Raw genomic sequence first — 22,386 nt, 5'->3', positions numbered from 1 at the left:
AAAGCAGTAAGTAGTGGGTTAATTAAATGGGCAAGGTCGAAAGGAAATTAGCGTTTTATTCGTTATACCATTGGATGGATACCATGGAGTAGCGTGTACTTGTGGTTCGTGGGGTGGGGCGTGTAGGGGTGTGCTGTTCATGAATAATGATTGGCGCCGCCCCCCAGCGCCGTTCCCCCGTGAGAGATGATGTCACGAGTGTGGCTCGTGTTCGTTCCAGCTGACTCCAGCCGCTGCTCGAGCAGCCTGCATGCAGAAAGGCGTTGGAGAAAGAGTGTGTATGGAAGAGAGGGTGGGTGGGTGGGAGAGCGAGAGAGAGAGAACGAAAAAATAACGAGTGAAAGAGTGAGGGAGAACAAGAAAGCCATAAATCGCTCGCATTGCCATTTATTTTTACATTTTATATTTGAACGGAAACTCAGCTATAAAAGGACAGACTCGACTCTATAGTTTTATTGTCGATTAACAGAATTTTGCATAGTTTTAAGTTATCATTATCAGGTTAGTTTTTGGTGCATTTACACAACGCTGTTCAGGCTCTGTCAGTTTCTCGGTTTGTTTATTCTTTTTAACACTCCATGGACGCCTGTCATTATCAAACAATTTTATTTTTGGAAGACTGTTTTTGTTGCGAAGAAAATAAGCTAAATTTAAATAGAAACAACAAATAAATCAATTATTTTGGGGGAGGCGAACTGGAACAATACAGAAGAAAATCAAGCAGGAGCAATTTTAAACAACTTTGTTTACACCCGAAAGTGTGCGTGTGAGTTTGCATATCAGGAAGACGTGAGAAAATACAAAATAATATTTATATCTAGATTTTTCCAACCTGAGATCGATTTTTCTTTGCGATTGGAGCTTTAACATTTCTGCGCCGTTTAGATTTTGATTGACCAAATAAAAGCAATACATTTATATGCATCTAGCGTTACTTGACGCTGCATCCGAACCCAGAGAAGAATTTTATTGTAGGCATTTGGTGTATTAATTACACCACGGGTAATACGTAATATTATTCCATATTTGATAAACTGCCTGTCACATATGTGCACTGGGGGCTTGAGCCATAGCGTACCAGCAATATATTTTAGAGTTTATTCGCATATTATATATACATTAATTATATTAATAGGTCGATAATCGAACGATCTGAAGACAGTTGGTTTGGATAAGTGAACCCCCTCCTTCTTCAGCTCGGTTCAGCTCATCAAGAATCAGAAGCCGTCTAATGATGTCTAGGCCACTGTCTCAGATTCTTCCCCCTGACCTCCCTGCTGGAGCCAGCCCGCAATTCGGGAGTGGCAGCCAGGCGGGAGGTGCTCCGGGAGGGGGACACCTGAGCTCCATGGCCAGCCTGAAGTCCCTTCTGCAGCTCCCAATCAAAGCAGACCAGCGCGGGAAGGATTGCTGCGAAATGAAAGGTGGGTCCGTGCGAAATCGATGTGCATTTTTGTCGATGCGATTTCTTGTTCTTTTTTTCCTGTATACTATCAAATAAGTTATTTAGTTATGATATCCCCTTGCATTCGCTTTTTTTTCTCGAGCGGAGAAACGAAAGCGAGACACCGCTTCTTTGGTCGCCATTACCATTCTGGTATGCCACTCTAAAGTGCCAAATTCTAAGTTATGCTCAGCTGAAATGAGAAGATTCACAAGCAAGCCGTGCTTTCCATGTCTCACGAAATGGATGGAAATATTATAAAGCTATTTTACCAGATTTAAGATTACGGAATGTGGAGGAAAAAGTCAGCAATGAATATAATTTCAAGATTACCATTATAGCGCCCCCTGGTGTTGCATGCTTAATGCTGAGCGCCTTTCCCATGGTCGTCGTTAAGTGCGTTGACCACAACTGAGTTGGATCACAAAAGGTCAACTTTCATCATCCTTATTGTATTGCTTTAGTTAAAACAGAAGAATATGGATTTCCCTCCTTCCTTGAACTTCATTTGTGTTGAAGTTGGTGAATTCCTGCCTTGTTGCAATGGAATAGTAGATTATACTTCTAATGTTAGGTGCTCTCCTGTAAAGGCAAAACAGATTTCCATTAGACAGTCAGCAGAACACACCAAATACTTGTATAGAAAATGCCACATTGTTAGGGTTTTTTGATTTTCCTACTCAAATCTGAAGGAGATTAGTGGTACCGTCTTAGTATGTGTTTGCCCGCTCCCCCCCCCCCCCCCCCCCCCCCAGACAAAGAGAAGCCCCTTGCCTCGGACGAGGACTCGCTGGGTGGAACCGGCGGTGGCAGTGGCTGCACCCTGAGGCCAACTTCACAGTCAGCCTTCCTGGGTCCCCTGTTGTGGGAGCGTACCCTGCCCTGTGATGGGGGCCTCTTCCAGCTGCAGTACATGGACTTGGAGGAGTTCCTCACTGAGAACGGCATGGGCTGCATGCACAGTAGCAGCTCCAGCTCTGCCCAGATTCCCTCTCAGAGTTCCCAATCTGCTGTCCCTAGCCAGAGCTCCCAGTGCCCCCCGTCCTCCCCGCCACCCTGCTCCTCATCCTCCTCCATTTCCTCATCCTCCTCTTCCTCTTCTCTGCTGGGCCTGGAGGTGCAGCAGGCTACACAGGGGCTCCTGGGCACGCCAGAAGCCCTGCGTGGTGAGTATGCCCTGGGCAGCCATCACGGTTGTGGTGGCAGAGCACGACACACCTGAAGGGTGGTAGCAGCAGTGACTGAGGCATGGTAAACTGGGGGGAGAACAGACGGAGAGAGAAAGGGAGAAGAGAGAAGGAATTTTGAGAGAGATGGTGGAATATAGCTGGGAATGTATTTTATATGGAAGAGATTGGCATTGCTGTATGTAATAATAATGACAATCAAATATTGGGGGGGCATCTATGATGCAGTCTTTGTGGTTCCATGGTTAACAGGTTTTTCATGGGGAGGATGGGGTCACTGTATTATCTTCTTGTATTCTAAGTCAGATGCGCACTTATGGATAGACATTTCAAGATGTGAAGAATAACCTGTGCATAGAGCAATTATTCGACACTGAGGCTGCTGTTGTTAATCTGCATAAAATTTGGTGGAGTGCGGCAATGGGTGTGCAGTGGGTTCGTACAGCAGATTCACATGTGGTGCAGTGAGGAGCCTAACTGCCAGAGAGCGGCAGGAGCTGGAGGAATGTGACACACCATGCGTGTATAAATGTATAAATTAACAAGAGAAATAAGAAGAACAGGAGGTGCTTTGGTAAGAGGTCTCGGCTCTGTGTTGTATTGTAGCTCAAGGAAAGAGAGTGGGGAGAGCGTGTATACTGCGCCTGTGTGCATGGTGCGCATGCGTGCCCGTGTGTTAGGCACTGTCTCTCTCCCTTTCTTCCGCTCTCTCTCATACGCTTGGTCCATGTGCAGGCAGCTGGTCACGTGCTAATGCAGAAAGCAATGGAGCGAGAGTGTGGAGAAAGAGAGGGAGGGGGCCAGGGAGGGAAGGAAGGAGGGGTGGAAAAAAATGGGAATAGTGAGCATAGGGGAGCAGGGGCATAACAGGGTACTGAAACGTAAGGATGACTGGATCCTGTTGGAGGTGCACTTCAGCTCAGCCCTGGTCTGGTGGGGGGCAGGGTGGGAGAATGGCTCTTTTCTTGGAGTACAGCAGAGAAGGGAAGAGGAAGGGTTGGACACGGGACTCTGTCCTGTGGTTACAATACAAAGGAAGGGGACCTATATTGTTAAAATGGGCTTGGTTCAGGGCAAAGGTTATGTAAGTAGATACCTATAGGATGTTATGTTAATGTTATATTAGAGATGCTGGCTGTAGGTTTGCTCATTTATCCCAAGCGTCTCCCCCTGGTGGTCTCACTGTCACCCTCATCCTCCCTATGTCTTTAACTTGCAAGCTCCAGAGATTCTGTTGATTAGGTCTTTCTTTTATGGACCCTGGTTTTGCAGATATATGGATGCAGAGTTGTATGTAAAATCCTTGCATCGTGAGAATCCCTCAGTATAAAGATAAAGCTGTAATCTGTGGGAAAAGCGTCTTATGGACAGAACAGTAATTACTATTTGCCAAGAGATTGCTGACAGCTTCCCTACATATTAATATTTCAGGCAAATATTTGAGGCCATCTCTCAGTGACAATGTTCATTCTAGCACAATAAAAAAACAAAAACATTTGTAAATTTACCTCTTCATGCACTTTTTACGACATTTGAAAGGACAACTGATGAATCATAAGAAATGAGAAGTAGGGTAAACTGGTTTGTTTTGGATCCAGCCAAACTGACCAAGGATCAGTATCAGGGATGGCTCTGCTGTACGAGCTTTGACTCGTAGCTCAGCATTTCTGCCACCTGGCTGCTGTTTTCAGCTAAAGCCTACACAACCTGACTGTAAATATAACCTTCTAGATCCTTGTGCTGGGCACGTGGTGCTGATTCGTTTGCATTTTTCTCTCCTGCAGGTGGCCAGGCAGCCCCTCCTAACCCTTCAGCTTCATCATCCTGCCCACCGCCCCCTGTGCCCCCTTCCACCAATGCTGCAGATGTAATGGTGAACTTTGATCCAGATCCCGCGGATTTGGCACTGTCAAGTGTGCCGGGCCAGGAGGCCTTCGATCCACGGAGGCATCGCTTCACAGAGGAAGAGCTCAAGCCACAGCCCATGATCAAGAAAGCCCGTAAAATGCTGGTGCCGGAGGAGCAAAAGGTATGGCAACTGTACAGGGACTCAGCTGGGTCACCAATAAACAGTGAGCCATTTCTGCTGCCCAATGTCAGTCTTCACCCAGATGTCAGTGAGCCCGTATTAGTATGATGATGCAAGACAGGACATGTTCTGTCTTACTTATAGCTGCATTATGTCAAATAGGTGCTACTTTGCATTTATTTAGCAGATGTAATGTACCAGTGAGGAAAGTTGGGGGGTCAGAGAGCAGAGTCAGCCAGCATCCCTGGAATCACTGGGGTTAAAGGCCTTGTTCAAAGGCTCAACAGTGATATGATTAATCTAACAGCTATGGGATTTGAACTCATGACCTTTCAGTTCTGGGCACAGAGGCCTAACTCGCTGGCCTGCATGCTGCCCTGTTTTTCCCACTTATGCTACTGATTGCCATTATGCAATACATATAAATTTAATTTATTAGGTCTTATCATCCCGAAGATAAAATAATACCTTGACTTACCTAGGAATAGAAAAAGCACTTTATGTAGTTTGAGTTCTCAAAATAGCAACTTTAATACAAAACACAATGTCAGCTGACTAGCTTGGTGGTGCATAAATGGACAATCTCAGCTGGAGCAGCGATCTGGGCTGCAATCCACATTAAGCCCCCTTCTGCACCTTCCCCCATCTGCAGGACGACAAGTACTGGAGTCGGCGTTACAAGAACAATGAAGCAGCAAAGCGGTCGCGGGACGCGCGCAGGCTGAAGGAGAACCAGATCTCGGTGCGGGCTGCCTTTCTGGAGCGGGAGAACGCGGCACTGCGGCAGGAGGTGGCTGACATGCGCAAGGAGTTGGGCCGCTGCCGCAACATCCTTAACAAGTACGAGAGCCGGCACGGGGACCTGTGAGCTGCAGTGTCGCCAGGGGGCCAGCAACTGGGGGCCGAGCCACCCTCCTCTTTTCTATTGCAGACCTTGTGTCTGCTTTTTTTTCCAGTGGGGGAACGCCATGTGAACAGATGGAGGGCGGTGGTGGGAGATGTGTGAAAGGCAAAGATGGTTGGGCAGGCATTTTACAGAGAGTGTGAGAGCATTTTGACATAGGAAAACTGTGTATTTTTATATCTGCAAAGAGAGAAATTTGAGAGGAGCCTTTGGAAATAATTTTGTATATTTTATATATGGGGAGGGATTGGGGCAAAGAGAGAGCAACTATACGATGTTTTAAAACCGAATTTTTGTCAAATGATATATTTTAAATAATGAACAGCTGGATGACACTTTGAAAAGCGAGGACAGGAAAAAATCAAACTTTTGGGCTTAGATGGGAGAATGTAAAGTGGATGATCGGTGAGAAAAGAAGTATACTTGAGTTAATCTGAAAAACAAAAACAAAATTAAAATGGTCAATTTTAATTTTGTTGTGGGTTCAGTCAAGCACTTAATTTGTTATCCTTTTTATTATTTTCTTGGAATAAATCTATGTTTGTCTATTGATAAGGTATTGGGAGAGACAAGTACTTTAAACACTAATCCCTACAAAAAAAACAATATATGCAAAGATGTATGTTTGTACGTACTCAAAGAGTATTGTCATGTACATATTAAAATGGTTGACTATGTATTGATTTATATACACAAACACACAACACAAACACCTCACGCTTACATACACATGTCTGTACAAAGGCCACTGAGAGCACGTCCTCACCATGACCTTGTATGGATAGGGTGGAAGTAAATGTGTTTTTTTTTTCTTTTTTTTTTCTTTTTTTTTACTTTGTTCATTACTTGTTCTCTCTCTGTTCAGTGTGTGAAGTGAGTGAAACTGGTTTAGAATTTCTCACCCAGGTTAAGTTGGCAGTGAGTAGGATGCCTGTTAACTTGGTGCCACCAAGTGTGTGTTGTGAGTAGCATCTTTACTGCTCATCTCTCCCCCCCCCCCCCCCCCCCCCCCGAAAACTGAACATTTTCTACAAAACCTGCCTGTCTTTTAAGAACCAATTTTTTCCTACCACACCCTATATAGTTTATGACTTTTCTTAACCTAATGATTTTCCCAATAATGCACCACAATGCTAATGTAATGTGTATATATATTTAAGAATTATTAAATATGAAAATATATGCTTACATGGCTCGTTGGACATGTGAACATTGAAGACACATGCACACATATGTAAGAGATGTAGTTCACTACCAACTCACCTTGGGAGAAAGATTCTAGTAAAACCCAGTGTAGAACTGTGCTGAGTTTCAGAGCTCTTTGTTAAATTAGCTATAGGGATTAAATATGATTTTCAAAATTTATTGTTACTATCTTAATTATGATTGCTATTGTTGTTGATGATGTTATTACTCTTACATTCTTACTTTTTTTTAAGCATTTCTTGCAATGGTTCTCAGAAGGAATGCATTTTTATCTTCTGTTTTAAATCCCTTGTATTTCAAGATCGTTTTTCTGGCTATGCTGTCTTTGGTTGTGTTCCCCTGTCTGCACCAACACTGAGATGGTGCTGAACCCCAGAGTGTATTGCTGTAGTCATGTCCTTGTATTTGAAACTGATTATAACAAAACAATGGACTTTCCTGCTGAGCGGATTTGAACCTCGCAGCCTGTACATTGTCAGCTGCAGTGACCAGGTGCTGTTTACACTCTATGGGACTCTTGGATCAATATTGTGATACTTGGGTCCATTTGTAGATTCCCATAAACACTTTACAGTACTATTTGTTATGTACATGTGTTAGCATGCTACAGTGTTCGTGGGCATTGAATGCTGAGGGGTTTGCTGCAGTACAAGCAGGGTTTCGCACAATGTCCTTCTTATGTTTCTCCCTATTGAAGTGGATTATAAATGCATATTTCATCTGTATCTGAAGTAGTTCGCTACAGCGCTGCTCATTTTGGGTTTGTACACTATTAGCTTGCATTGCACTGTGTGGTAAACGCAGACGTCCAGACTTCTTTGGGCATTTTCCGAATAGTCCTCATGTTACCTGTTGTCACTAGTGGCCAGAATGGAACTGTGTGGAACACGTGACGCAATATGATTTCCTTATTTGTAGATAAAAGGATTACTGCAAACAAGTATGTCACTGACAAAATGTTATGGGGTAGAACTTTTGCCACAGACAGATGACCAGAATGCACCTCTGTCAGTCTTACCTTTAGGTACATGCTGACGTTGAACACAAATGCTATCCAACGCTTATACAAGAGTGAATTAAATGACAGTTCGAAACCAGTACCAAAGATCCTGCTACATTATTATTGGGTCTGATTTGCCCAGGAAATTTTTGGTTGGTAAAATAATTACTTTGACTGCACCGTGATTTTTCCCTGTCTTGTCTTAGATGCTGCAAACAATGAGGAATGCAAAGACAAGCGAGGCACATTTAGCATCTTTCCACCAGGCAGAGTTTACCCCACAGCTGCTTGTAGAACACTTACATGCAGAAGACACTGCAGCCTTCATGAAGAATGGGAGCTGCAAATGTATTTGATTTCCCATTACAATTGCAGAATGCTTAATAACCTTCTTGGTGTTAATGTTACGGTGCACTTTTCAATGTGCGGCGCAAAACCACATCAGACAGCTTGAGCTGATGTTGGGGAGTCGCAAATAGGATAATTTAAAAAGGAGTTGCCTTTTTGTACGAAGGACTGCGTTTTGTTCATGGCCTGCCATCTGGAGGCAGCTTTTGGTATCCAGGTGAATGGCAGCATTAGCCAAATGCTACTTACACACGTAGTGCATACTTAGAAAAGCAGTGCACATACTGTACTGAAAGTGAGTATTAAGCACGACTGGATGAAAATTTCTCTAGGGTTGCCATGGTGACAGAGAACCTATGGAGTGTAGTACTCACAGCTGTAGTCATAACAGAATGACTAAATTCAACCTCTGGCTGCTCTGCCCATGAGTGTCAGTTCATACTGACAGTCCAGTGAAAGGAAAGAGCTGCTCTATATATTTTCTCAGTTTTGTTACTGGCTCGGAATAACAAGCATACAACATTTTGACTAATGTGCCTGTTTCTGACCATTAGAAAAACTGATGAAGACATTGGGTCAGTCTCAGCGGTGGCATATGAAGTAGTAGATTAGACCTCTGTAAAAGGTAATCTTATACAGAAAGTTGTTCCCTGATTATGAAATACAAATAGCACAGATTAATAAGCATTTTTACCCATCCCAGAAAAAAGCAGGTGCACAGTGTTCAGTAAAGTGGCATCTACAGAGGTAAATTCATTCAACAGGAAACGTGTTTCAGTACAAGTTCTGCTGCAGTATTGCCACAACAAGACAGAAGAATATGTAATGATTTGAAGGAAAGTTCTGTGATATTGGTGTGTGCAGAGTATGATGATCTGTGTGGATTATGAAGTGAGTGCCCATTTTCTGCTTATAATGATATGTATATGCTTATGTTAGGAATGATGAGGGTGGTGCACTGGGTAATGCTGCTGCCTCACACCTCCAGGACTGGAGAGGTGGGTCCTGCTTCCACTCTGTGTGCAGTTTGCGTGTTCTCTCCCGGTCAGGCAGGGTTCCCCCTCCCACAACCTAAAGACATGCAGTCAGGTGAACTGGTGTCTCTGAGTTGTATGTATCCCTGTCTTGTGCCCTATGCTGCAGGTCCATCTGCATCACTGGGCAGGATTTGCAGCTGAAATATTGAAGGATAATTGTCACTATATTTTTCTGTGTATTGTGTAAAAAAGACATTTTTTTGAAAGGCAACAGGAGCCGATGCCAGCTTATATGAACTATTATGAAATCTAAAAGACCATTATGAAAGTGGCTGCATCAAAGCTATACTCTTGAAGCAGAGCCTGCTGGTAAGCACTGACTAAATCATTTTTAAAAAAGCTTTCACAGCTGTGTAGTCTGGGGAATAAACCTTCAATTTGGGGAGTTGATTAGAAGTAATTTCCTGACACCTGCTGTAAGGCAAGTCCACACACATATGAACAAGATGCACGATCCTCCTGTGATGAGAAGAAACACAGAGGGATGCAGAAAATATGTCACCGACACCTGATTCCATAGGGATGGCACTTTTCTACACAATTTAAGAAGAAACAAAAAAGTTTGTTTCTCCAACAGTGATGAAACGTGCAAAATTAATAGTGGCAGAAGGTGGAACAGCAGTCAAGAACATTACTCAGCTGAAATACCAGGAAAATTGTTCTTGTACCATTGAGTAGGCTTCATGACCTATACAGCTGTAAAAACAATTGCAATAAAGGTGTCAGATGGCTAAATTTTAAATGTGATGAATCAAGAAAGCAATGAAGAAATTGAGCTGGAAGTGCATGGTGTGGAGTTCCAAAGTGCACACTACAGTATAATCTTTAAATACTACCATTTCCTCAGAATACAAATCAGGTAACTCTGGAACTGCACTTTTCTGTGCAATCACTTCTCTGTAGAATAGTAAGCGGTGACAGGGTAACGTAGCTCAGCATGGTTCTCATGTTTAGCCTCAGTGGTGAGTAGGTGAGCTGCCGAAGCACATCTGTGTTTCTCGCAGTCTCTCTGTGTCACTCTGCCTTTATTCATGAATCAGTGTGATGTTGCAAAGTGGGAAGTGTTTTAACAGTTTACTAGTGCTTGATGGTACATTTTTACTGTGATAATAACGTCCTTTTGCTTTTGCTGTCCACACTAATCGTCCATGAATTTTCCAAACACTAATAAGGGGTCCCGAGGACTGGGCCTGGAGTTTTCCCTGGGCAGCAGCCTAAGTTGGATAGTGAGTGTAAACACATTGTGGGCGTACATGCAAACTTGATACACAGAGCAGAATGTTCCCTTTTTTTCCCAAACTTGGACATGCAAATTTTATACTTTTTTGTAACAGATTTGTAACAATTTGGATTCTGCACATCTAGGTGGGCAGAAGTGTTTCATTCACCTAATAGGGGGTAGTGTGTGGCTCTGTGGATTAGGACTCAGTACCTGTGATTGGAAGATCATTGGTGCAAATCCCAGACTCAGAGTGATTTCGTCACTGGGCATTAGAGCAAGGCTCTTAGCCTGCAGTTGCTCTAAGGAGTGCTTTCTTTATTGTTTGCTGCTTGGGATAAAAGTGAATTCTTATTGTGAACACACTATGCTGTATACACTTTGTTTTATAACTTGCCTCTTAAGTATTAAATCATCTTCATTTTGCTCAGAATAGGGGTGTAACGGTACACAAAAATCACGGTTCACATGTACCTCAGTTTTTAAGTTACAAAAACAAAACAAACGGCATCTTTTTTTCTTTATTAAACAGTGGTTTACTGAACAAAGTATGACTGTCTTTCTTAAATAAAAAGTCTCTGTCAATACTGTTGCAACCTACTAATAAACAACTAAAATTCACTTAAAAGTAAATCGAAATAAATATTATCTCAAGGAATTTAAAAATAAAACAAAAATCCATTAAGGTGCTCATTTAAAAAATTAACTGTACCTGATCTGCACTCAACTTCATGTGCAACACAAATATTGTCTCAAAAATTGAAAAGCATAACAAAATAAATATGCATTATAATGCAGCATTTAAAAAACATCTGTGCTGTACTTGTATTCTCGCTAACTTCCAGCTTCACATTAGGACGCACGCGTAGTAACGCGGCTTCATCCGCTCCTTTCCGAATGTTGCTTTGGGGAAACAAACAAATACACAAAGGATTCTCATATGTGTACCAAATTGAAAGACCTCTACCAAAAAATTTCGGTATGAATATTTGTACCTTTACATTCCTAGTGTACACATGTGACAGTGTTTTTGGTGAAGTGAAAGACTAAATATGATATGTTTGTTGCCTTGTTCTCAATTTGACCATTGTTCTTAATTTAGCACAGAACACACTAGTTGAAGAACTACAACTTGGCAGGTAAAGAAATGCAATCATTTGCCTTTGTTAAATTAACTATCTCTGTATTTTTCCTCCTTTGGTGACTTCATGTGGACAGCCCATTAGTATAAACAACACACTCCGGAAAAAAATGAAAACACAAAACAAAGGCTTTTGTGTATGCAATATATGTTCCGGATATATTCTCTCAGCACAGAGCAGACGGATGACGGTGTGCCAGTGAGATGATAACAACACTTTGTGTTTCTAATTGCCAGTGAACGTAAGATTCAAGACCATAGAAGGAAACAGAGAATTGCTTGCTTTTAACTTTGTGGTATTTTCTTGTATTTAATGTAGCCAATCAGTTCTAGAAAACACAGACTGGGAGCTTAATATTTGTGTAAATCTGAATAACCTGTCCTGTAATTCAGCCTAAACTGAATCAATTGATTAAATATAGACTCCTCACTGATTGCTGGACACATGATGGACTACAGATACATGCAAAGAAAAAAACAGCCAAATGGGAGCAAACTGAGCTAATGAGATGAGAATGATCTCCCTTTGTTAAAGCAGCAAAGGTGATGATCAGCCGATTGATAGGGACCTCTTTGAGGACACAAGGTGACCATTTTACTGTTCAGTACTACCCCAAGCAGGTGCAGGTGGAGTGCTAGTAATTATCAATCTGTTTGACCACAGCCACCTATTATGTCCAGTATTATACACAGTATAGCCAAAGTGCTCAGATGATACACGTGAATATGTAATTTGGTGACAAGAGAAATAGCTAACAAGAACAATGTTTCATAAATGATGTAATTAATTTGTCAGCATTAATTGTCATTCATATCTCTTCATTTAAAATGATTGATTACATTTCATACCCTGATGTATACTGTTTTTATTACTGAAAAAATCCTTAGCTAGCTCTGCATTTTTAATGATTATTCCCTTTCAAGATTATCTAGTATATGTTTAATAATCAGTTTAAAGTTTACTTCCGATGTTTTACCACATTTTCATGGTGGTTCCGCCATGGTTTACTTTGACTTTACATGAATTACAAATTGCATTCATTTGTGTGAATGAGGTCTTGGCAGGCATGATTAGCAATTTTATGGTTGTCTACATTGATGACATCCTGGTTTACTCTTCTTCCCCAGAATAGCATGTCCCCCATGTTTGACAGGTGCTGTAGAGTCTCTGGGAATACTACGACTTCCATCAGAGCACCCCGAAGTTCCAGAGTGTTTGATTCATCCAGAAGGAGCGTTGATGTTAGAAGAACAGGTCCAGGCCATTCAGGAATGGTTTTGTCTCCAAAATGATCAAAGAGCTACAACAGTTCCTTGGCTTCACCAGTTTCTACAGTTGCTTCATCAGGAGGTTCAGTTTGGTGGTCACCCACTGACTTCCCTCCTGTATGCTGAGAGCCCTGTTCTACGGCGGGTCCTGGAGATTGAGGTAGGGTTTTGCAGCCTGCAAGATCTGTTCTGCACCCATTCCAAAGCAACCAGACCCGGATCTCCCCTTTGTGATCAAGGTGGATACTTGAAGGTGGGCGTAGGAGCTGTCCTTTTCCAGTGATGGAAGGACTTTGACCAGCTTCACCCCTGCTCCTTTTACTCTAAGAAGCTAACAGCAGAATTTAATTATGATGTGGGGAACCTGGACCTGCTGGCCATCAAGCTGGTACTGGAGGAGTGACACCATTAGCTGGAAGAAGTGAAATATCTCTTTCTGCTGCTGACAGAACATTGCAATCAGAAATTCATTCAGAATGCCTAACTGCTGAACATCTGTCAAGCCTGCTGGTTGCCTTTCTTCACCTGATTTGATTTTAAGGTATCTTACCTCTCAAGGTGTAAGAACATAAAGGTTGATGTACTGTCCAGGCAGTTTGATCCTTCTGAGTCTTTGGAGTAACCTGTCCTGATTCTCCCTAATACCAGCTTCCTAGGGCCAGTTACATGGAGCTTGGGCAATTCTCTGCAGAAGGCCAATCAGTAAGAAATCCCTCCTGCAGAGTGCTCTCCAGGTACAGTGTAAGTCCCTCCAGCCTTCTGTTCCGCTACCATCCAGTGGGTACACACCTCCTGCAGCCCAGGTCACCCAGACATTGCCTCCACCACGCAGCTGGTTTTGCATTGCTACTGGTAGCCAGGTCCTGTTCTGAATGCCAACCAGCTTCCATCAAGTCTCCTCCAGCCCTTACCCGTGCCTTCACACCCTTGGTTGCACCTCTCTTTAGACTTCATGACCAATATTCCTTCCAGGCAGGAGAACACCTTAATCCTCAGGAGCAGTTCCCCTTCCTAAACTTCTGTACACTGGGGAACTTATTGATCATGTGGGTCTTTCAGTACTACGAGATCCCAAAGTACACTGAACTGTGGTCCTCAGTCCAACACCTCCAGAGTGTTCTGTTTCTGTTCTTTCCTAAATGTGTCTGGGTTACTCTTGATGTGATGGAGCAGACTAACTAAGAGGTGATGAAGACTCTGAGGTTGCTGTGCCAGTTCTGTCCTGTGGAGTAGGCCCAGTTCCTTCCATGGGCTGAGTATGCCAGGAACTCCCTCTACAATCGAGCAATCAGCTACCCTTCCAGTGAGTCCTGGGGTATCAGCCGCCCTTGTTTCATTGAGACTTCCAACCCAGCAAGGTCCCTGCAGTCAAGGAGTGGCAACAGCAATGTACCGGGGACTGGGTGCAGACACGCTATTTATAGGCATTACATTTATCTACAATTTACATTTTATGGGAAATGATAACTGGAGAAAAAGTCTCATGTTTTATTTATCTCTGTTATTTTGTTTAAAAAATACTAACTGTAATTTGGCAGTAGGTGAATCCAGTATAGGAAACATAAATGACAAGTCTGCAGATTCAAGTATGTGACCCTTAACCTATCTGTGTGGGGTGAATTCAGTCTTCATTTAGGGTGCCATGCAGATGGCTTGCAACATTAGCATAGATTGAGATATAATCAACCTCAACTCAACTCTCCTCAGGATGAGCAAAGAGACATTTAAAGGCATTTGAGTGGCTGTTTACTAAGCTTTAAAGCATCCAACATATCTTTTCCAAAACATTATCAGGGCACTTTTCTCAATTTTCATAAATTATACATACGATTTTTTTTGTAACACATTAATTACATTTACGGTATAAATATACAGCATTTTAAAATTCCATTCAAGAAATACAAAATACTGCTGGTAGTTTCCTTGCTATAACCAAAAGATCTTATTACATTACTTAAGCATTAACCACTGATTATGAAAAAGCCCTACATATACTGGGAAAGCTATTTTAACATATGCTATTGCTGTGAGTATAAACGCACAGCTACGTCTAGCTTACTGTAAATTCCTTTACATAATGTTGTTTCAGATATGATCACTAGATGGCAGTGGTTAGGATTTAGATGCACGATTACTGTACTGTAAAGAATGCAGCAAGGAGATGATGACTAAGGAAAGAGCTGAGAATCAGTCTTAGTGCTTGTGCATCTTGCTCCTCCTCCATTATACAATACATTTACTAGGCCCATTAATATCTGTGTTTCAGTAGCCTTGTTCTTTTTTCTCTGTTCCTGTATGCCTTTGCACTAAAGTTCTACTTGAAGTTAGTGAGTACATATAGTAAAGCTAGATTAAGTTAACCAGTATTGAAATTAGATGAGTATGTAGTACAATTTTTCAAAAGTACAATATTTCAGTATTGATCTGCATATTCTTATTAGACATTCTCAAAAATATTTATGGAAAATAATACAGTGTTCAGTTTAGTAGTTTAATTTATTTTTATATAACGCCCATTATACAGAATAATTCAAAAACAGGGAAAAGGGAAGATGAAAGAAAGATGGATAGGTGATCACCCACCTCCAAGTATCCACCTTGATCACAAAGGAGAGAAGATCAATTATCTGCATTACGTTACCCAGTCTGGTATGCTGGCTGTAAAGAAGGACAGAAGTCATAAAGAAAGAGACAAGCATTCTCAGATCAAAGCAGATGATTTAATTGGGCCAAAGCACAAGATAAAGAGTTTTTGATGGACAGCAGAAATGGTGCGACACTATATGTACTCTAATTTTCATCTATAAGCAACTCAAATCTTTTTTAACTACTTGTACAGCTAGATGTTTCCCTGGTGAAATTATCTCAGATTATCTCACCAGACATCTCACCTCAAACTTGGTCACATCAGCCACATCCTTAACCAGTTCACCACCAGCAGTCTGTACTTCCTATTTTAAAGGCGGAAAAAACCTCCAGACAGTAGTCCAGTAAATCTTAGTATATGCGTTTAAACCCTGCATTTCATTCTAACATGGAAACTATGATTCATGATTCAGCCAGACAGTCATATATTTCACACACTGCATCCAGCAATAGATTTCCAGAATTATGTATTCCATATGGGGGGGAGGATTTCTATAACTGATTTTTAGAATCAGCTTCTCATATCCTGCCCACCACATCCAACTGACCCTCCTGTCTCCTCCCTGGTGTGACCCTAACAAGCCATGCCTGTTGTTCATTTGTCTTACCTCTTGTTCCTGCCCTCGTGTTGCTCTCCCTCGTCAGTCTTGTATATAACTGCTTCCCAGTCCCATGTTCCCCAATCCAGTCATTGATGTCATTCCCTCATGTCACCTCTGCCCTGCCTTGTGCCACTCCTCCCGTTTTGATCCCTCGTGATCTTGTATATTTCCCATTTATGTTCTATGAATTTAATAAAACACCTTTTGTTTCGCCACAGGGGGAGCCCATCCTCCAGGGGCCAGCAGGGATAGTCAAATAGAGAGATGGTTGAGTGCCAGAGATGGGGAAGCGCCAAGTCACATTGTCCCAATCATAAGATTTGGGAAATAACTGGAGAGCAAGGAAGATGACAAGCCAATGCCGATGCCGAGTCTTCTTCCAATCGCCAGGCAACCAGAGGTAAGGCAGCGGGTCATACATGGAAGATCAGAACGGTGAGCTAGATGCAGGGACGTCACTGGTGGTGGCGACGTCACATGTGGCCGGGTGTGCTGGATATCTTGATAGATTGAGGTCTCCAGGCATCACCCCCCAGGAGGAGTAGGGGAAATAAAATGTACAATTAGGCAAATTAGAGGAGGCTATTGGCAGTGCTAAAAGCTAGGTGAGTGCAATATGAAGTGCAATGTGCAAGCTCCGGCAGATATGGCTATGGCAGCATCAGTAGGAGGGAGAGGCAAGTGGGAATGCAGGCTTGGGGAGTCCCTGAAATGTCAGCACTCCAGTTCCACAAGAGATTGCGAAGCTAGAGTGACAGCACTAACAGTCCAGTTTATCCAAAGCCAATGGCACCGATCCCCACCCTGCTCTACACTTCACACTACAGGTCTGACTGGGAGTGAAGAGTTAGCTAGGGCTAGAACTAATGTCCCTATACGCTAAACTAAACAGGTGTGTTTTTAGTCTGGACTTGAATATTGAGAGTGAACCTGAAACCCGCACATCCGGTGGAAGACCATTCCACAGCTGAGGAGCTCTGTAGGAGAAAGCTCTGCAGCCTGCCGTAGCTCTTTCTACCCTGGGCACGAACAGATATCCCATGGCTTGAGAGCTAAGCAAGCGTGGAGGGTTGTATGTGGTCAGCAGATCACTAAAGTATTCTGGTGCAAGGCCATTTAGTGCTTTATAAGTTAATAGCAGTATTTTATAGTCAATTCGAGACTTAACTGGCAGCCAATGAAGAGAGGATAAGACCGGTGTAATATGATAAAATTTTTTAGTGTTTGTTAGAACTCTGGCTGCAGCATTCTGTACCATCTGAAGTTTATGCAAGGATCCAGACGGGCAACCCGATAGGAGGGCATTACAGTAATCCAGTCTGGAACTTAGGAAGGCATGTATTAGTTTTTCTGCATCATTAAGTGAGAGCATCTTACGAAGCTTGGCTGTGTTCCGTAGATGATAAAATGCAGTTCTAGTAATACTTCTTATGTGACCATCAAAGCATAGATCTGAATCGACAAGAACGCCAAGATTTCTAACCACCATGTTAGGTTGTGTAGGAAGGCTACCAACGTTGAGGTGGTGAAACTTATTTCTAGCAGCCTTGGGACCAATTACCAGAACTTCAGTTTTTTCTGTGTTTAACATAAGGAAATTTTTTGCCATCCAGCACCGGATATCTAATAGATAGTCTTCTAACCAAGATAGTAGTGATATATCATCAGGGTTAACAGATATGTACAACTGTGTATCATCTGCATAACAATGAAACCCAATACCATGATTTCTAATAATGTTACCAAGAGGTAGCATGTATAGGGTAAACAGTAGCGGGCCCAGGACTGATCCCTGAGGGACACCATATTCAACATTTGTGGCCTTGGATGATTCATTGTTCACATGGGCATACTGATAGCGATCAGATTAATATGAGCGGAACCAAGAAAGTGCTGTCCCTGTAATGCCAACTACACCTTCTAACCGGTCCAAGAGGATATTATGGTCCACAGTATCGAACGCTGCAGTTAAATCTAGCAATACCAATAGAGATACACAGCCACGGTCAGAAGCCACAAGTAAATCATTCATTACTTTGACTAGAGCAGTTTCTGTGCTATGGTTTGGTCTAAAGCCAGACTGATATAATTCATTGGCATTATTTTTTTGTAGGAAAGAGGACAATTGACGAACTACAACCTTTTCCATGATCTTTGAAATGAAAGGAAGATTTGAGATAGGTCTGTAGTTTCCTAAAACACTGGGTTCAAGATTTGGTTTCTTTAGGACGGGTCTGATAACAGCCATTTTAAAAGGTTTTGGAACATATCCAAGCCTAAGAGAAGAGTTTAACACATTTAACATGGTAGTGCCAATCTGTGGTACAATTTCCTTGAAGAATTTTGTAGGAATTGGGTCTACAAGGCTAGTAGAGGATTTACAGGAGAAAATTAAGCTCAAAAGTTCTGAGTGTGTAATAGGAATGAATGATTCAAATGTCTCATTATTGGTAGGCATAAGACTAGCAGGAGGCAGGCAGCCGTAAGTAGGTAAAGGTGTGCACTGGATAGTCTGTCTAATTGTAGTTATCTTACCATTAAAAAATGTAAGAAAGTCATCACTCTTAAGAGCTTGCGGGATTTGCAAGTTTAATGAAGAATTCTGTGTTATCCTAGCCACGGATTCAAATAGGAATTTAGGATTGGTTTTGTTCATGTCTATTAATCTGGAGAGATACACAGACCGAGCAGTCACTAGTGCTTGTCTGTATTTAGAGAGGCTCTCTTTCCAGGCAGATTTGAAAACTTCCAGTTTAGTTGAGCGCTGTTTTCGCTCTAGCTTGCATGATACCTGTTTGAGTTCACGTGTATTATCAGAATACCAGGGGGCAGGTTTGTTTTTGCTATGCTTTATCCTCTTAAGTGGAGCCACAAGATCTAGAGTGCTGCGAAGGGATTTTTCCATGTTTGAAGTTGCCTGTTCAAGTTCATTTACACACGATGCTTCAGATGTAAGGCTGAAGGACTGTGGAAGTTGTTTCATAAATGTTGTTGTAGTTAGTGCCTTAATAGAACGTCTGATTCTATACTTTGGAGTGGTGGTCAACAGGAGGCTATACTGGATTTCAAATGTTAACAAGTAATGATCTGAGAGCAGAGGACTCTGTGGCATAATAGACACATGTTCTACCAGGATGCCATGACTAATGATCAAATCAAGGGTATGGTTACAGACATGAGTAGGCCCGACTACATTCTGATATACACCTACAGAGTCAAGAATAGCTGCAAACGCTATTTTTAAAGGATCATTATCCTTCTCCATATGAATGTTAAAATCACCCACAATAACTGCTTTGTCAGTACTGACCACCAGGTTTGTTAAAAAATCAGCAAATTCCTTAAGAAAATCACTGTACGGCCCAGGCGGTCTATACACAATAACAATGGTGATTTGGGGTGACGAACTAGAAAGAGATGAGCCAGCAAGGCTAAGAACAAGAGTTTCAAATGTGCTGAAACTCACACCACATTTCTTAGACACTCCTAAGTTGGACTGAAAAATTGCAGCAACACCACCACCTTTGCGATTTGGTCGAGGGTTATGCTTATAACTGTATTCCGCTGGAGTAGATTCATTTAGTGCTATGAATTCATCCGGTTTAAGCCAGGTCTCAGTAAGGCACAGGGCACCAAGACTAAAATCAGCCCTTGAGTCATCCATTTCTCCATTTCATGACAGAACTTGCACCATAGCTGACAGTGTGGGTTGCACTCAGGGATAAGGGTCCTATTATACCCTCAAGAGGAAGAGGAAATCGTATGTTTTATGGGGGGAATGGAGCAACTCCTCTTGCAGCTTCATCCGCTGGCTCCTCGCAGCTCACCACTGATCTGTCTGCCGGCTCCTTGCAGTTTGCCACAGTCAGTGTTCATTTTGGTAGCTACTTTAGATTTAAACACCCTTTACATGAAAATGTACATTAGTTTTAGTCACATTTTATTAATTTCCATCTTCATAGTTTTAGTCTAGTTGTAATCCACCAAAATTAGTTATATTTTAGTGATCTTTTAGTAATTATTTTTTGTCAAAATGTTTCCCCTCAATCTTGTTCAATTTGGCGAATGAGAAGTTGAAATCAAGGTGACAAGTTGTATCAAGTGTTGAAATTCATAAAGCAACATTTCATCATTAACACTTTTGCTTGTGTAATAACCAGATTCCATGCCTTACTTGGATATCATTAGCCTATTCTCCCAGCTATGTGATGCTGTTGTGCTGTCCTTTCTGATACAAAGGTAAGGATAGTACATTACACACAGATAAGTGGCATAATGCAAAGTGGTAACATAGTGAAGTATTCTTAACTCCAAGTCAAGAAAAAAAGCATTCTTTCTTAGGCCATTGTTGTTCAAATAAAAGTGCATTGAACACACATATGCTCATGGATAAGCTTCTCATCTACGGCCTCATAAGGCATCATAAGGATGAAATCGTCATCATGGACTGTATGGGCAAGTAGACCAGTGTGTCAAATCCACCAAGCAATTGCCTCTTCTTTAGCATCTCGTTCCAGCGAGCTTGCTTTGTATTTAGATGCTGAGGAGAATGCTGCTAGGACAGTTGACTGTGTCTGCTCATTCTTTGCACTTGGTTACCGTTTTTGAGGAGCTCTCTCTGGGATTTACATTAGCAAAATTTTTAATTGATACAATGACTGCCTGTATACAACTTTCCACAAGTCATACAGATGAAGTCAAATTGAATTCAAGGTGTTACTTTGGTAATAGCATTGTCATTAAAATATAGAATAGCACAATTTTGAAGATTCAAATTAAATAACACAATACAACTTGCTTATTGTACTGGCCTTGGAACTAAGAAATTGTACATAAATACCTTCCAAATAAATTGCTGTGTGATCTTAGAAATAACTAATTACCGTTGGACTAGACAGAAATTGCAATTGACGCTCAAGCAAGCATGCAACTGATCTAGCATAATAAATTGAATCCAAGTACACATGAATAAACTCGCAGGATTAACATTAACAGCATGATGCGCATGTAGACATATTGGATAACAGAACACGTTTGAAAAGCCAATACACTCCATATGTATTACTTGACTAAGACAATACTCAATATGTACTACGAGCAAAGTAGGGCTGGGCAAAATCATATCGATATTATATCGTGCATGCACAATAATCACCAGGGCTTCAGATGACGGGTGAAACATTATACGCACACAATTTTAAGTATATCAGTATTACACCTAAAATATCAATGCCATTTTATGACACCCATAAATTAGTAATCAGTATAAATTCTGCATATACTTGAGTTTAATAAACGTGTCAGGCTTTAAACTGCAAAAAGTACCGCCACACCACTGATGTCTTTTTACCTTGTTTATCCGCAAGATCTTCTCTTTTAAAACCTGTAAATGCCAATTCAGTACATATCTCACTGAAGTATACCAAACCATAGTATACCAAAACAGTATAAACTCCGCTATCTGAGTTTAATAAACATAAACATGCGGTAAGTTTATACAGATTTCTAACTTTTGCGTGTCACAAAATGCATCTCATTGATATTTTAGCCGTACTATTAATCTGCTTACTAAATTGTGGGCAGAAATAAATGTCCGTATAGTACCAGAAAGCTGGCGTCTGGCCAAATGTTTCGCCCATCATCTGAAGCCCTGGTGATATTTGCACATATGTGGTATAATATTGATATGGTATTGCCCAGCCCTATAGCAATGTATTCTTAAGGTAGACGTTTACTTGTCCAGGATGGGAAAAGCCTTAACATTAATAGTCAAACCCTGCATGTTTCACTTAATCTTTGAAACTAGCAAACTGAAGTTACTAATTTAGTACATTCAGCCAGCCAACATTAGTCTGGCTAATACAAACTTATTCTGTGTGAGAACGAAACTCAGCTCATGAACATATTTGCCATTTAAGTTGACACAGCCAATTTCTCAATAACATTGACTAGCAAACCTTAAATGCTTAAAGCAAGACTTGTGATTTCACCTTGCAGTTAGCATAGTATAAATAGCGGGGTTGTGCACCTTCAAATGCCTCTTGAGGTTTGTTGCATTCTTCTGATCTATTTCGAAGCCACAGGGCATCTCTCCATCTCCGTTAAATACTTGGCATTTTGTGCTCCATTCAGCAGAATTATGAATAAACAATATCCATATTGCTGTCTTTTTTGCCCAAGCAACCTTCGTTGCATGGAAGCCTTGTGTCCATCCACTTGCTCGGTTGTCGATATAGGGCGTCAGGACCTGTATGGCTCTAATTTGATCTGCACACATCTGTCAACCCATCCAACCCATGTTGACAGACAAACTAGATGCATTTTCAATGTCTGACAGTCCACAAGTTCACATTT

General features: G+C 41.6%; 1 protein-coding gene across 1 annotated transcript; it reads left to right on the top strand.

The window, feature by feature from the left end:
- Nucleotides 1–318: 318 nt before the first annotated feature.
- On the top strand, nt 319–7,501 carry LOC125718968 (thyrotroph embryonic factor-like). Its single transcript, XM_048993320.1, has 4 exons — nt 319–1,424; nt 2,200–2,610; nt 4,416–4,660; nt 5,313–7,501. Exons 1-4 carry the CDS (start codon nt 1,232–1,234, stop codon nt 5,526–5,528), a joined length of 1,065 nt encoding a protein of 354 aa, XP_048849277.1. The 5' UTR covers nt 319–1,231; the 3' UTR covers nt 5,529–7,501.
- Nucleotides 7,502–22,386: the final 14,885 nt, after the last annotated feature.

The sequence above is a fragment of the Brienomyrus brachyistius genome, chromosome 23, assembly GCF_023856365.1.
Source record: "Brienomyrus brachyistius isolate T26 chromosome 23, BBRACH_0.4, whole genome shotgun sequence".
In the NCBI taxonomy this organism is placed as follows: domain Eukaryota; kingdom Metazoa; phylum Chordata; class Actinopteri; order Osteoglossiformes; family Mormyridae; genus Brienomyrus; species Brienomyrus brachyistius.
Note: the sequence above shows the minus strand (reverse complement) of the source record. Positions and strands in the feature narration are given on the sequence as shown.